Source organism: Pseudonaja textilis, chromosome 10 (genome assembly GCF_049901715.1).
Source record: "Pseudonaja textilis isolate UNSWEBS1 chromosome 10, rPseTex1.2, whole genome shotgun sequence".
NCBI classification, from domain to species: domain Eukaryota; kingdom Metazoa; phylum Chordata; class Lepidosauria; order Squamata; family Elapidae; genus Pseudonaja; species Pseudonaja textilis.
The window spans coordinates 13,006,401-13,022,597 of NC_141999.1; the positions used below are offsets into that span (position 1 = coordinate 13,006,401).

A 16,197-nucleotide genomic window follows, 5' to 3' on the forward strand; every position below is an offset into this window, starting at 1 on the left:
GCAGCCCAAAGTTGTTGGAGCATAAGGAGGTTATTGGAGAACATGAATGGATGACTCTTGAGGTTGGATGTGTCCTGTTGGAGAAGTTACATCCAGGGGGTGGGGAGAAGACCAGGGTCAAGGGGTAAATTTTTGATGTGATTTCGTGTCGTCTGCACCCAGCCACATGCCAACATGGCAACTTCTAATAAACCAATTTTCTTTTCTCTGAGGTGCACCTAGAGACTTTTGATTTGAATGAGGGTGGATTTGTTGGAGCCCTGACAGCCAGTTTGACATTGACAAGAAGAGTCAATGGGGAAGCCGGTTTCACTTAACAACTGTGTACCTAACTTAAAAACCGCAGTGATTCACTTAACAACTGGGGCAAGAAAAAGCCTGCAAACTGGGTAAAACTTACTTAACGTATATTTCCCTTAGCAACAGAAATGTTGGGCTCAGTTGTGGTCGTAAGTCGAGGACTACCTGTACATATCTGTTTGCACCAAGTTTCAACGCCTGGATGATGTTCCTTTGGACTAAACTTTAAGACACAACCCTTGGCCCACTCACCTTCCAGTACAAACAGAATCCGTAGTACCAATTGAGGATGACCTCACAGACGAGAAAAGACAGCACAATCGTGTCAATGGCATTGAATAAGCCAAAGTATTTCTGTGTAAGGAAAAATATAACAAAAAGAGATTTGCATGCCAACTTTTTCCCCCCTCCCCAAAAGTTCCCTATTTGGCCTTTGAGGCTCGGGTATTGACCTCATTTGCATGATACTGCTTACATCTGCATGCATGCTCATGAGCCCAGGAAAGAACGGTGAGCTGATTATTTATTTATGTATTTAATGGCTAGATTTATTTGCCACCCATCTTGCCATTGGGCTATTCTGGGCAAGGGCCTTGGGGCAACTCAACATGGCCAGCTCAGCCCAGCCAGCTCACCATCACCAAGTCACTCCCCATGACCAACTCACCACAGGGAAAACAGGCTGAAGGGAGAGCCAGGTGAGTAGTGAGTGGGTGGATGCAGAGGTGGTATCCAGCAGGTTCTGACCAGTTCTGGAGAACCGGTAGCAGACATTTTGAGTCATTCAGAGAACCCGCAAATACCACCTCTGACTGGCCCCGCCCCCATCGATTCTCCGCCTCCTGAGTCCCACCTGATTGGCTGCATCTTCTTTTGTTGCCCTGCGCAGGAGATAGGAGCTGGAGAGCAGGATAGTGGGGTGGGGAGGGAATGGGGATTTTGCAGTATCTTTCCTCTGCCACCCCCACCAAGCCACTCCCACCAGGCAATGCCCCCAGAATCAGTAGTAAAAATATTTGAATCCCACCACTGGGCAGGTGGGCAGAACAAAGAGCGGCGATGGTGGCCAGGGCCTACCCATTTTCACACCCTCCACCATTGTCATATTGAGCTCTGGGCTGCCTGGGATGAGTTGTCACCACAGCCAGTTGGCCATGTGGTGTTGTCCTGTGGCGACTTGGCGGTGGTAAGTTGACAGAGTCGACTTGGCAGTGAGGAATTGGTGGCCATAAGCTGACCACGCTGAGCTAAATTGTCAGCCAAATTGTCTCATTTCACTATCGGTCTTACAACAGCAAAATGGAAAAAGTAATTTTAAAAATGTAAACATAACAATACAGTAGCCAAGCAATAGCCATAGCACTTAGACTTATATACTGCTTCACAGCGCTTCACAGCCCTCTCTAAGCGGTTTTACAGAGTCAGCCTATTGCCCCCAACAATCTGGGTCCTCATTTTACTGACCTCGGAAGAATGGGAGGCTGAGTCAACCTTCATCCTGGTGAGATTCGAACTGCTAAATTGCAGGCAGCCAGCAGCCAGCAGAAGTAGCCTGCAGTCCTGCATTCTAACAACTGCGCCACCATGGCTCAAAGCATTGAAACAATAAAAATACAGAGTACAATAATATGAATTGAAACAGGGGTCTCCAACCTTGGCAACTTTAAGCCTGGCAGAATTCAACTCCCAGAATTCCCAGAATTCTGGGAGTTGAAGTCCTCCAGGCTTAAAGTTGCCAAGGTTAGAGACCCCTGAGTTAAAAGATGGGCAGAGGGGAAGCAGGAAACGCAGGGGGGAGCTGGGGTCAGCTAATGAGCTAAGTCCATCCATTATTTCCTTCTTGCAGGGAATGGGTACTATTTTTACACGTAATGGGCACATTTCTTAACAGCCTGCAAGGGTGGCACTGCATAAGATTTTCTCCCAGCTCATGAGATCCATGGGTTGTTTTTTTTATTGTGTTATTACTTTGGGAAAGTTATAGAGAACTTTTAAAAAAAAAATCAAAATAAACATGTTAAGCCTCAAGGAGGTTTAGGTCACCTATGCTGAGTCTTCACTAAAAATTTCAAACTCGCAGCTCTGAGAGTGATCTTTTGCTATCCAGTTTCTGTATCATTCGTGGCCCGCAAAATGGGGCTGGACTGGGGGGGAGGGGCAAGGTTTATGCAGCCCAGGGAGCATCAAGAGACACAGGACAGTCCCTGGAGAAGCTCGGGTCTTCCCCCACCCCCAGGCACACAATACACTAACATCTTCAAGTGTTGGCTCCGTTCGAAAACTAATGATGATCGCATTGATAATTACAACGGTCGCTAACAGGATCTTGAAAGCTGAATGATGCAGGAACCTGTCCATGCAGGTTTTTGAGATAAATTCTTCCACATCCCAGTCATCCTGTTGAAGAAAGAGTGGTGTGGTTCTCTGATTATTCTTTATTTAGCATACGATGAGAACCTGATAGAAGAGAAGTAAACCAGAGGTGGCATTCAGCAGGTTCTGACCAGTTCTGGAGAACCAGTGGTGGAAATTTTGAGCAGTTCGGAGAACCGGCAAATACCACCTCTGACTGGCCCCGCCAACCCCATCTATTTTCTGCCTCCCGAGTCCCAGCTGATCGGCCGGGTCTTCTTTGGTTTCCCTGCACAGGAGAACAGAGCTGGAAAGCAGGTTAGTGGGGTGGGGAGGGAATGGGGATTTTGCAATGACCTTCCCCCAGGAGTGGGGTGGGAATGGTAATTTTACAGATCCTTCCCCTGCCACTGCCACCGAGCCACGCCCGCAGAACTGGTAGTAATTTATTTTGAATTCCACCACCAAATAAACACATATGTACAGTCTATGTAACTGTAAGTAAACTTCCATGGGGGGTATGTCTAATTCAACTATCCAGGCAATCATCTCTGGTGTTGCTTCATGTAGATTTTCTTGATCAGTGCCCCCACAACCTTTTGGGCATCATCAGGGACTGGTTCCGTGGAGAGAGGTTTTTCCGCAGACTGGAAGGGGCGTGGTTCCGCGTGCTGCCTGCATCCCACAGATGAGCCTTTACTTGTTTGCCTGGACTGTTTTTGATATGCCATGGACTGGTGGGCTGATCCATGGACCGGGGGCTTGGGGATTGGGACCCCTGTTCTAGGGAACCAGAGAACGCACATTATGGGCAGTCTTGCACAACATGCTTAGTAGTTTGCATGAATTCACCTGCAATACTGCACAGTTGTAATGAAACATCTATTTAAAAAAACAAAAACCACCAAGCTCAGACAGTAACAAAGAGCCTTCTTAGATATATGTGTGTGTGAATGCTCTACTACAGTATAGTGTTGCCTGGTTGAAAGCTACCCGCCCGAGCCTTTCATCTTTGCTGCAGAAAATGGACCCCTTTAGAGTGTCGCTTGTCTGTTTTCTCCCTCTGCCATTTCCCTCTGTAGATGTTCTATTACAATGAATCACTTTCCCAAATCCTGTTTTCATCATCAAAACATACCAAGAAAGAAGGAAAGAACCCTTCACACAAAGCCACAAGGGGGAAGCAGCCATACCTGTGCCTGAGTAATTTCTCTGCAGTTAATCAGAGGTGTTTCAAGTCCATTGGAGGAACTCTTTTGATAATACTGATCGCTTACCTGTAGAAAGGAAAACTTCCACTATTACCTTTTCACATGCTGCAGCACATTCTAAAAACTAGGGGTGTAGTGATGGTGGAAGAATTGGGACCATTATTTCCTGGGATCAGTCACTAAATATCTTAAAGCGAGCCAGTTTGGTCTAGTGGTTAAGGCATTGGCTAGAAATCAGGTGACCGTGAGTTCTAGTTCCCCTTAGCCATGAAAATCAGCTGGGTGACCTTGGGCTGGTCTCTCTCTCTCTCTCTCAGCCCAATTCCCCCTCACAGGGCAGTTGTTGTGGGCGAAACAACAAGAAGAAAGTGTGTTGGATATGTTCACCACCTTGGGCTATTTATAAAATAACTCAAGGGAGCGGGATACAAATAAATAAATGTGACATGGCAGACGATGGACCACTTAGAAGTCGGGTTCCCAACTTCTTCAGGTCATCCACCCCTTCATGAAGTTTCAAATTGTTGCTGTCACCCAAGAAAGGGGGAGATAAACCCATCCACCACCATCACCCCAATTGGGAATTTAAAAAAAAGAAACAGTCTCTAACCACCGAGGGCTTATAACGGTTCTCCATCCTTTTCTCCTTGCCAAGTCCACCACTGTCCCTTGAACACTCCACTCCTGTAGAACCTGGTAAGTGTGACCTCACAGACATCAGAGCTCCCTCCTACGCAGGTGAGCTGGCAACACGGCGAAAGAGAGAGCAGGTACCAAGAGGGGAAAAAAATGAAGAGATTTCCTACAAATGTTTCTCATTCATGGAGAAGGAGAGGAGGGGAGATTCAGCCTGGTGAATAAGTCCCCCGTTGGCCAACTCATGCACCAGCCATACCTAAACTGGCAACACAATTCACCTTGTGTGATGATGTCTTTGGAGATTCATCCAGGTCGTGGCTGTCCCAAAGGTTCTTTTCAATAGGCAACTATTGTTCTTTTTTTTTTTTTAACCTTGAAAACGTTTCACTTCTCATCCAAGAACTGAAGAAGTTTCTTAAATGAGAAGTGAAATGTTTCCAAGGAAAAGAAAACCCAAGGAAGTAATGTTGCCTTACTGAAATGCACCTTTGGGACACCTTGTGTGTTGGCATTAAGAGGTATCCAAGAACGTGCATGCAGTTACAGGATGATGCATCTTGGCTCAATCAGGATCACCTTGGAAGCGTGGGGGAAGATTCCCATGCTTACCACAATTGGGTGCCAGTACGTATTCTTTATATGTGCCTGGTTCCACAAATAGCAGGAAAGGCTTATCAGGAAAAGCGGAACCGTGGCGAATCTACTCTCTGTACAATCCCCAGCATTCTTCTGGCTGTAGGCACAACAAGATGTCTACTCCAGGGTCCTGGACCTTTTTAAAATCTGCATAGAGAACTAAATCATAAAATAACAAACTCAACAATGTTTTTGCAATGCCCATCCAGCAACCAGGCAGAGAACCGGTGCTGAAATTTTTGAAGCCCACCCTTGGTTAGGTTGCATGACACCAGGCCGTAAGGAGGTCATCTGAACCCCACTTACTATTTCATCTGGTATCATGTGGTTAAGGCGTCAGGCTACAAACCAGGAGGCCATGAGTTCTAGTCCCACCTTAGGCATGATGAAGCCACTCTAGGTGACTTTGGGCCAGTCCCTCTCTCCCAGCCCTAGTAAGCAGGCAGAAACTAGGAGACCATAAGTCCCACCTTAGGCATGAAACCACTTTAGTAACTTTGGGCCGGTCACTATCTCTCTCAGCCCTAAGAGGCCAGCAATGGGAAACCACTTCCAAAATCAAGCCAAGAAAATTGCAGAGATTTGTCCTGTCAACACTGATTTGAAGGCACCCTCCAAAAAATAAAATGTACACAATATAACATAATACAATATGTATAGTTGACTTATGTAATAGGAATGTATGTTTGGAAGGGAAGACCGTTGACATTGTGACATTGCACGAAAGAAATGTACCAATCGACATACTGTATTTTGGAAGATGGCTTTATGTTGATATTTTATGTTTGCGTTTGTTAGTGTTTGACTTTTTTTAAAAAATAAAAAAACTGTATATAAAAAAAACAAAAAATAAAATGTTATGAGAGGACCTATAGATGACAACCGGCAGCTTGAACTGTAATTCTGAAGCCAAGGTGTCACGGTGGCATCTTCAAATCCTTTCCCATCCCCAAGTATTTCACAAATAACAAAGGAAAAATCTATATTCCATCAAAAACCAGCTTCTTATAGGACTCACCACTCCAAAGAAAACAATTATAGCAAGGAACAAAGAATATATAGACTAATAGAGAAAAAGTCTTTTTCCAAACTCATACCCCTTCCCCCCCAAAAGGCAAGCTGAACTACAAACATGTATTTTGAAAAAGAAAAATGACTTGCAGGCCAGCTCGTGTATGTCTAGCTTTCTTACCGTCCTTATTATAAGCATCTTCACATAAAATCCTTACCTACTTACCATCTAAGAGCCTCTTAGGTAAAGCTTTATTCCTAAAGATAATTAGTGCAGAAATAGCTTTCTGGAGGTATTTTTCCCCCCACCAGTTCCACCTGGTGCTTAACTCACTTCAATCAGCTTAAAATGCTGACCAAAATTATAGCTACAAATTACTAAATGTATTCCATTATAAGTCAGTAATATAATGCCACCCGTGTTTACTGTGCAAGAGCTGTGATGAAAACAGAAAAAAAAAGATTTCTGGAAAGGAATATCTTTATTTTTATACAGATAGAGCCCGGTTTTTCCTTCAAGAGCTCCAGATGCCAGCATTTCATTCTTCCAATTTTTCTCTTAAATAATCCTTCAGAGAGATTGGCACCTGCACTTGCTGGGGGTGTCAGAAAAGTCAAGATGGCACTCACAACCTTGGGACCAAAGTCCCAACCCTTTCTGTGTGTGTGTGTGTGTGTGTGTGTGTGTGTGTGTGTGTGAGAGAGAGAGAGAGAGAGAGAGAGAGAGAGAGAGAATGCACACAAGGAGAGGTTGGGATGATTACTTGATCATGCTGCCATCTTGGCATTGTAGATGGGGCCAGTGGTGGGAGTCAATGTTTTTTTACTACCGGTTCTGTGGGCGTGGCTTGGTGGGCATGGCAGGGGAAGGATACTGCAAAATCCCCATTCCCTCTCCACCCCACTAACCTACTTTCCAGCTCTGTTCTCCTGTGCAGGGCAACAAAAGAAGACCCAGCCAATCATCTGGAACTCAATGGGAGGCAGAGAATAGATGGGGGCAGGGCTACTCAGAGGTGGTATTTCCTGGTTCTCTGAACTACTCAAAATTTCCACTTCCAGTTCTCCAGAACTGGTCAGAACCTGCTGAATACCACCTCTGGATGGGGCATATTTTAAATTTAATTTCATATCAGGGATGCCCATAGAAAAAGATGCCATGGCAGGCATGCGTATTCACATGTTGGCTAACGTAGCAGGCATCATGAAAACCCCCATTACCCAGAAAGATAAGTAATTTACCAGGAGTTTTACTATTACAGTTGAACAAAAGTTGAACCTTGAATTAGCCCAGATGTGCTTTCCAAACCTGGGGAAATTACTTCAAATTGAGTAAAAGTGCTTTTTTCTTTGGGTAGCTGCACACAAGCTCATTACCCAATCATAAAATAGAATATTTAAAGGAATACTTTCTGATCAGCAGTTGGTGGGGGAAGGAAGGAGGGAGGGAGGGAGAGAGAGAGAGAGAGAGAGAGAGAAAGAAAAGTTTGGGAATCACCTCCTTAAACTGTTTCTTTGCAAACATTTGTCCCTTTTGCAGTCATAGGAAGCTGCACCGATGCCTTTTGACCACACAGGGGTGGTAGGGAACCAAGAAACAGGATGGATGCCACTCTTCTAGATATGGCTGGGCCTTCCCAGGTTAGCTCGCTTGGGAGAGCTGAAGCCAAAGTCCATGATACCGCCGGTTGGGATCTTACAATCTGCAAAAGAAGGGCGTATCTATTTCAATTTCACCAAGTAGAACTCTCCAGAAGAGCTGAGATGATCGCTCCCCAGATGTTCAGCTAAATTGCGCCTATTTTTAGCAAGTTTATCAGCATGAAAGCAGGGATGCGGTGGCTCATTGGCTAAGACGCTGAGCTTGTCAAGCAGAAAGTTTGGCAGTTCGGCGGTTCGAATCCCTAGCGGCCACGTAACGGAGTGAGCTCCCGTTCCTTGTCCCAGCTTCTGCCAACCTAGCAGTTCGAAAGCATGTAAAAAATGCAAGTAAAAAAATAGGGACCCCTTTGGTGGGAAGGGAGCAGCGTTCTGTGTGCCTTTGGCATTTAGTCATGCCGGCCACATGACCACAGAGACGTCTTCGGACAGCGCTGACTCTTCGGCTATGTAACAGAGGTGAGCACTGCCCCCTAGAGCCAGAAACGACTAGCATGTATGTACGAGGGAAACGTTTATCTTTACCTGATCAGTATGAACTCGGGATGGGATCTTTAGCGTTAGCACTAATCATGGCAAATTAATTGCCTGGGAATTATTCAGAGGTTGCACAGCCTACGTTGTTGTGAGCAAAGCTGGTCTCCACTTAGTAATCCAAGTTTCTCCAAGGGGCTGCAGTTTGGAAATCCAAAGCCATTGACAATAAGTTAGAAGAGACTCTGAGGAAGGACCAAGGGACCTTATCGCCTTCTTTTAAAGGCCCCATAATCCCTTGCAGGGCGGAGTCTTGGGCAACTGAATGGATTTGAGTTGTTACTGCCCGGATGCTCTTCCCGTCACCAGTGCAGAGACTGCTTCATCAGATCTATTCTCAGTGCGCCCAGAAAGAAATACCTGCCTCTACCTAGGATCAAACTCACAGCTTCCTGATTGTGAGGCAAGAGCTCCACCACTGCACCACTCAACCAAAGGACTTTATAATACTGTAATAATAGGGAATGGATAACTTTAGCAGTTATTCAACAGATTTATTTAGAACATTTATATATCTGTCCATCTTATAACAAACTGTGAATGGCTCCCAAACAAAGAGATAAGCCACTTCCCTGTTGCTCCAAAAGTACACGAGGAAAGAGACCAGGATGCTGTTGCCTAAGATTGCTTATAGGGGTACAGGTAGTTCTCAACTTACGGCCACAATTCAGCCCAAAATTTATGTCGCTGAGTGACATATTTGTTAAGTGAATTTTTCCTCCCTTTCTTGCCAAAGTTGTGAAGCAAATCACTGAAGTTGTTTAAGTTAGTGACCTGATCGTTAAGTGAAACTAGCTTCCCCATGGGCTTTGCTTGTCAGAAGATCACAAAAGGGGATTGATCGTGTGACACTGTAACCGTCATAAAGATGAGTCAGTTGCCCACTGGCTAAATTTTGATCACGTGACCATGGGGATGCTGGAACGGTCGTTTAGTGTGACAAACGATCACGTCACCCTTTTCAGGGCTGTTGTAACTTTGAATATTCACTAAAGGAGCCAAGGTGGCGCAGTGGTTAGAGTGCAGTACTGCAGGCTACTTCTGCTGACTGCCGGCTGCCTGCAATTCGGCAGTTCAAATCCCACCAGGCTCAAGGTTGACTCAGCCTTCCATCCTTCCGAGGTGGGTAAAATGAGGACCCAGATTGTTGGGGGCAATAGGCTGATTCTGTAAACCGCTTAGAGAGGGCTGTGAAACACTATAAAGATATATATAAGTTTAAGTGCTATGGCTATTGCTAAATGAACTGTTGTAAGTCGAGGACTACCTTTATATACACAGATTGCTTCATTTGAAAGCATTTGAAAGACTTGCTGCGATTCTTTCAATGCAATCTTAAGCTTCCTTTTCAAAAATATTACTCATCTTGGCTCCTAGACTCTTGCTCTATGGTTGCATTTATTTCTATTCCATATTCCTAGTAAGGAAGCCTGACAGCTACTAAGAAAATAACTTTTCATTAGGTGGGTTATTCCTATTTGTTCTGCCAGCAATCCATTAGCATTCTCCTTTCTTTAAAAAAAAAAAACACCTTCTGATACGAGACGGCCTATAAATACATGCCATACCCTGTGCCCGAGTCAAGAATGTGCCTACGCATATTCATAGAGCTTCTCTAATGTTCATGGAATGCCCGAATCTTCTCAGCATGCTGGTGAGGCTCTCTTTGAAACAGGTGTTCCATCGGGGAAAATCAGCGCGAGTGATCTGATCAGAGAAGTTAATTGAAGAAAAGGGGCCTGCGAGGGACACAGCTCAGTGGAAAAGCACTGGCTTTGCATGTAAAAAGTTGTAGGTTCAACCTCTGGTTTGGCTTAACAAGAAGGGATGCGGTCTAAAATGCAGCAAACACACACATACAGGGCACCCAGAGAGCAAGTGCCTAGCAGCAAAGATGAGAGAGAGAGACAGAGAGAGACAAAAATGCATTAAGATTGTTATAATGATAAGACATATAAGGTTGAGTAGTTTTAATATGAATGTAATCATAGCAAGAAATGTATATTAATTATAAATACCTTCACAAGATATATGTACCCAGTTAACACATTGTTTAATTGAAGGATGGATTTGTTGTAAAATAAAATAATTGTTTTAAAAAAAAAGAGTGACAGAAAGAAGAATCTGTGTGTGTGTGTGTTGCATCCAGGATTACAGATTAACAGAGTTGGAAGAGACCTTGTAGGTCATCTAGTCCAACCTTCCCGCCCAAGCAGGAGTCCCTACACCATTTCTGAAAAATGGCAGTCCCGTTTCTTCTTAAATACTTCCAGTGTTGAAGCTCCCACAACTTCCGAAGGCAAGCTATTCCATTAGCTGATTGCTCTCCCTGTCAGAAAATTTCTCCTTATTTCCAGATTGAATCTCTCCTTGTTCAGTTTCCATCCATTATTCCTCGCCTGGCCTTCGGGTGCTTTAGAAAATAGCTTGACCCCCTTCCTCCTCTCTTGGCAGCCCCTCAAATATTGGAAGGCTGCTATCCTGTCCCCCCTGGTCCTTCTCTTCCCTAGACTAGCCATGCCCAGTTCCTGCAACCATTCTTCATATGTTTTAGCCTCTAGTCCCCTAATCATCTTCTTTGCTCTTCTCTGTACTTTTTCTAGAGTCTAAACATGGCTCCCAAAGATGAGCTGTTGAGACAATGCCCATGGCAGTAGCAAATGTGGGAGGAAGAGCAAGCCTAAGAAGTGTGGACGTAGTACCATCAATAGATAAGTGAGGTGGCTGACATTGGAAAACCCTACCATGGTCTTCATTGGCAGACAGTTTCAGGAGGCCGTCCCAACCAAAAACAATGATTGGGAGCCCATTTTCACTGGCAGAGGCACCTCGGGCCAGTCCTTCGCCGTTTCCAAGGCAGGCCCACGGGACAGATCTAAACACCCCATGGGCCGGATCTGGCCTGAAGGCCTTAATTTTGACAGCCCTGCTATAGGACTTCCAGATCCAGACAAGCAGGTATCCAAAACTACTTAAAACAGTCAAAGCTTAGCACATGAGGTAGTAAAACACCCCAACAAAATAGAAAGCAACTGCATATGTACAATTATCTCTACTGTGTAATCTCATTTTATTCCATCCAATGTCCTCTAGAGTAGGGGTCTCCAACCTTAGCAACTTTAAGACTTGTGGACTTGGGAGTTGAAGTCCACAGGTCTTAAAGTTGCCAAGGTTGGAGACCCCTGGTTTAAACCACCTGAGACTGTTGAGAATGGGAGATACCATCTTGCACCATCCTTAGCAATTGGTTCCATTCATGGCGGTGGAGAAGAAACCAGACTTGTATTTGCCCACTGTGAGGGGCCACAGAGGTCAATGCTGTCTATTTAAAGATGACCTTTTTAAAGGTCATCAAGTGATATTTGCACAGGGCCGGGATTCTAGCAGTTCGGCCTTGTTCGGATGAACCGGTAGCTCCGAGGATCACCTGTGAGTGAACTGGTTCGGTTTGCTCCGATGATCAGCTGTTGGGCCCACCCTCTGTGATGATCAGCTGTTGGGCCCACCCTCTGTGCTTTATATCCTGGTTTTCAAGCTCAGCTGATTCACGCGGCACAGCGGATTGCCACGCGTCAGCGGTTTAACACAGAGAGATTGTTGGAGAAGGCCAGTAGCAAATGCTCTGCGTGTGCACGAGCGTGCGCTCACCGAATTGGTCGTTACACCGGTTGAATCGCACCTCTGGATTTGCAGCTTGATATGACACATCATTTTCAATACCATCCAGAGTCATTTCCATGAGCAAGATGGGTGGTCTCTAAATTGGATAAAATACATATATGCTGATGAGACTCAGCTTTGGATTTTAATCTCAGGCTGAGCTGGTGATACCTTTGAAGTCTCGACCTGGTGCTTGGAGGCTACGAGGGCCTGGATGGGAAGGAACAGGCTGAAATTATATCCTAGCAAGATAGGATTGCTGTCCATCCATCAAGGTTCTCTACCTCCCTTCTGGATTGCTCTTAAAGAATTAGGTCCCTCCAGGACTTTTGACTTGTGAAGAACCACAGGTGGAGGCTGTCACCATAGAGTCCTTCCTTGGCTTCAGCTGGAGCTGCAGATGCAGTTTTCCCTTAGGTGAAAAGGCCTAGCAATAGTGACTCATGCTGTTGTCGCCACCTGCTTAGACAATTGTGACCTTTGAAGTCTTGACCTGGTGCTTTGCTGGCTGTGGAATTCTGGGAGTTGAAGTCCACAAATCTTAAAGTTGCTAAGATTGGAGACCCCGATCTAGATATATCGACTATAAAGCTTCAGATATCAGTGTATCATGCCCATTGTTACCTTTCTAACGCATTGGAAATGTTACTGTAAAGATGCCTAATTCAGTTTTCATCAACCAGGTGGCTTGCAGCTGTAGAGGATTACCACCTCCATCTTCCCCAGCCAGCAGGGACGCCTACAGGGACTTTTAGTTAGATAAACCTGGTTGAGGAAAAAGCAGCTTCGTATGTTATAATTTTAAGGCTTTATTTAAAAAAAAAAAAAAGCTCAGGGATTTGTTGTTGGTTCCCATTAATGCATTCTGAGGCTCACTGCTTAGGGGAGACATCTGTTTCCTGCAATTACTATCAGCAAAATGCTTTTTAAATTTTTTCTTCCACAAAGCTCTTCTGGTTTAACTACATTGGGGCAGAATATCAAAATGCTAAATACCAGAGTTGGAAACTGCATTGACACATAGAACTGCACTCAAACCAGAGGTGGCATTCAGCAGGTTCTGACCATTTCTGGAGAACAGGTAGCGGAAACTTTGAGTAGTTCGGAGAACCGGCAAATATCGCCTCTGACTGGCCCCACCAACCCCATCTATTATCCGCCTCCCGCCTCCCGAGTCCCAGCTGATCGGCTGGGTCTTCTCTGGTTGCCCTGCACAGGAGAATGGAGCTGAAAAGCAGGTTAGTGGGATGGGGAGGGAATGGGGATTTTGCAGTAAGCTTCTCCTGCCACGCCCACCAAGCCACGCTCACCAAGCCACGCCCACAGAACCGGTAGTAAAAAAAATTGAATCCCACCACTGACTCAAACACTTGTAGCCATAAACAATACAACTTAACTGGCATTAACTGAATGAAGGGAATTTGCTTAAATAATGGGGGGTGGGGGCAGAGGTGGTATTCAGCAGGCTCTGACCAGTTCTGGAGAACCAATAGCGGAAATTTTGAGTAGTCTGGAGAACCTGCAAATAGCACCTCTGACTGCAGATTTTGCAGTATCCTTCCCCTGCCACACCCACCAAGCCACGTCCATAGAACCGGTAGTAAAAAAATTTGAATCCCACTCCTGGGGCAGGGGGGCTTTCAATGCTTATTTCCCATTCCATTAAAGGTATGCCAGAAATCAGTGAGGTCTTGTTCAAACTTGGGTTGGAGCAATTACACAATTATTAATGAAGCAACTAGATAAGGTGTTCAGCATAACACACAGTAGTACGTCCCACCTCAAGCCAAGGAGAGCTGGCAATAGAAGAAATACGCGATGTTGTATTATACTAAGATAGGCAATTACTTACCTTGATTTATTTATCTATAAACTTTATTGGCCACCCATCTTACCGCACAGTAACTCTGGGTGTCTTCCAGTCAGAAAAAAAATGCATTTATACATGTACATTAAAATATAAATTAAAACCAAACATCTAATGACACAGGGGGTGGGATCTGTTGTTACTTGATCAACCACCTCCACTGTGTTGTTCCTCCACTGCGGCCCTTAGCTGACCGGCAAAGCCAGGCCCTTGCAAAAGGATAGGAAGATTGGGGCCAGTTATGGCTGCATGTTTATAGAAGCCCTTTTGTACATCTGCCCCAAGCAATATAAGTAATCCTCAACTTATAACCATTCATTTAGTGACAGTTCAAAGTTACAATGGCACTGAAAAAAAATGAATAAAGTAGAGTAGAAATTGATAGAATAGAATTAATAGAATAGAATAGAAAATAGAATAGAATAGAATAGAATAGAATAACAGAGTTGGAAGGGACCTTGGAGGTCTTCTAGTCCAGCCCTCTGCTCAGTGACTTATGACCATTTTTCACATGACAGTTGTAGCATCCCCATTGTCACGTAATCATAATTTGGATTCTTGGCCACTAGCATATATTTATGACATTTATTAAGGAGAAGCCCCTTAGCAACCGTGTTACTAATTTAACAACTGCAGTGATTCGTTTAACAACTGTGGCAAGAAAGGTTGTAAAACGGGGCAAAAATCACTCAACAACTGTCTTGCTTAGCAATTGAAATTTGGGGCTGAATTGTGGTCGCAAGTTGAAGATGACCTATATGGGCAATACTTAAGGATGACGGGACTTTGTCATCCTTGCAGAGTGAATAGTTTGGTCACTTCTGCCTTTCAAGGCTGGGGACTTCTGGTTGATTTGGCACCTTTTCTACTGCAGAAATTAAATCAGAGTTACCTAAAGTGGCCTAAATAAGAGAGAAAAATCACAAAGTGTCCTGCCCCTGGTGGAGACTGACTCTGAGGGAGAGGAGGAACAGACAACAGGGAGTGGAAGGGTGGCTCAGGAGGTTGTGGAGGAGGCTGGGGAAGGGCAGAGGCCGGCTGGGCAGTCAGAGGAGGACCCAGGCCCATCCCCTCTTCATCCTAGGGCACACAGGGAGGAGAGGATAAGGGAGAGACTTGGTTTCCTTGGGAGGAGAGGGCCTTGATCCTCTTCATGGGCTGCAGCTGTGACAACTGGATAAGAGGACATACATGCATACGGGCGAGTGCTGGAAACAAAGCGTGGAAATATCTCTAGTTTATGGTTCCTCTCCGAGTTTGGTGTCCTTCCCAGTGTGTGTTCTGATATCTGTGGATGTCTTCAAGCCCTTATCTTGCCTGGTTTGTGTTGCTTTTTTCCTTCTTATAACTGTTTGTGTGGGAGTTTTTTTGTCTTCCATCAAGAATATTCAGAGTTTGGAAGCAAAGTGAAGGAATAAAAGGGGATTCACCTGTTTTCTGTGACTGTGTTTGTTTTGTATCCCACCCTGGGTCATCACACATAAAAAGAATACAGTGAAATAAAATTCCCCAAGAAACTTTTGGGTTGCCTTAGTGCGGCCATGTGGCCAGCAATAAATGGGTAGAGGAATGTCCTAAATTTATCTTTCTCCCACCTTCAAATGGAGATCTGTGATAAGCTTTCCTCTCTTCCCACCCCCCCCAAAAAAATCAAATGAAAGGATATTGTCCAAAGGACAAAAAGAGGCATCAATAGTCTTTAGTACTGAGCTGAAAATTCAGGCCAAGGCTTTGTCTGAACATCTGTGAATCCTTGAAGAGGGCACAAAGCACTGAGTACACCCCTGTCCTTGCATTGCTCTTAACATCCTGGGAAATTTCTTTCAGTATTTTCATTGTCAGCGGTGTGAATGGGGTGAGCTGGCCAGAAGGACACTCGGTGCATATTATCCTATCTCAAAGCTCATTTGGGAACATCAGGAGTTTCCCCTTGGCTTGTTCAGATCAGGGAAGAAAGACACTGGGGATGTTAACTAGACTGAGTCATGAAACGTCTGCAAGAAAACAACCAAGCTCAGAGAACACTCAGGACCCCCTCATTTCAACCCCGAGTTTCAAATATTCTCCTTTGTAAGAAAGAACTTCTGTCTCCTCAGTCAGCTCAACAGAATAACAGAGTGGGAAGGGACCTTGGAGTTCTTGGAAAGAAAAGCAGGGCAAACATGCGTAAATAGACCAGGGAAGAGCAACTTAACAGAATAATAGAGTTGGAAGGGACCTTAGAGGTCTTCTAGTCCAACCCCTTGCTCAGGCAGAAACTCTACACCATTTCGGACAAACGATTGTCCAATCCCTTCTTAAAAACTTCCAGTGTTGGAGCATTCACAA

General features: G+C 44.8%; 1 protein-coding gene and 1 long non-coding RNA gene across 2 annotated transcripts in view; both read right to left on the reverse strand.

The window, feature by feature from the left end:
• CATSPER4 (cation channel sperm associated 4) overlaps positions 1-5,105 on the reverse strand; it is a 33,313-nt gene extending 28,208 nt beyond the window's left edge. The window contains exons 1-4 of the mRNA XM_087939413.1: positions 5,079-5,105; positions 3,846-3,929; positions 2,554-2,697; positions 553-654 (exon numbers count right to left, since the gene is read on the reverse strand). Coding sequence (XP_087795539.1) covers positions 553-654; positions 2,554-2,697; positions 3,846-3,929; positions 5,079-5,105 — 357 coding nt within the window. The remainder of the gene's footprint in view (positions 1-552; positions 655-2,553; positions 2,698-3,845; positions 3,930-5,078) is intronic.
• The window catches only part of LOC148124907 (uncharacterized), a 126,648-nt gene that overhangs the window by 72,944 nt on the left and 37,507 nt on the right, over positions 1-16,197 (reverse strand). The gene's annotated exons all lie outside the window — the stretch shown is intronic.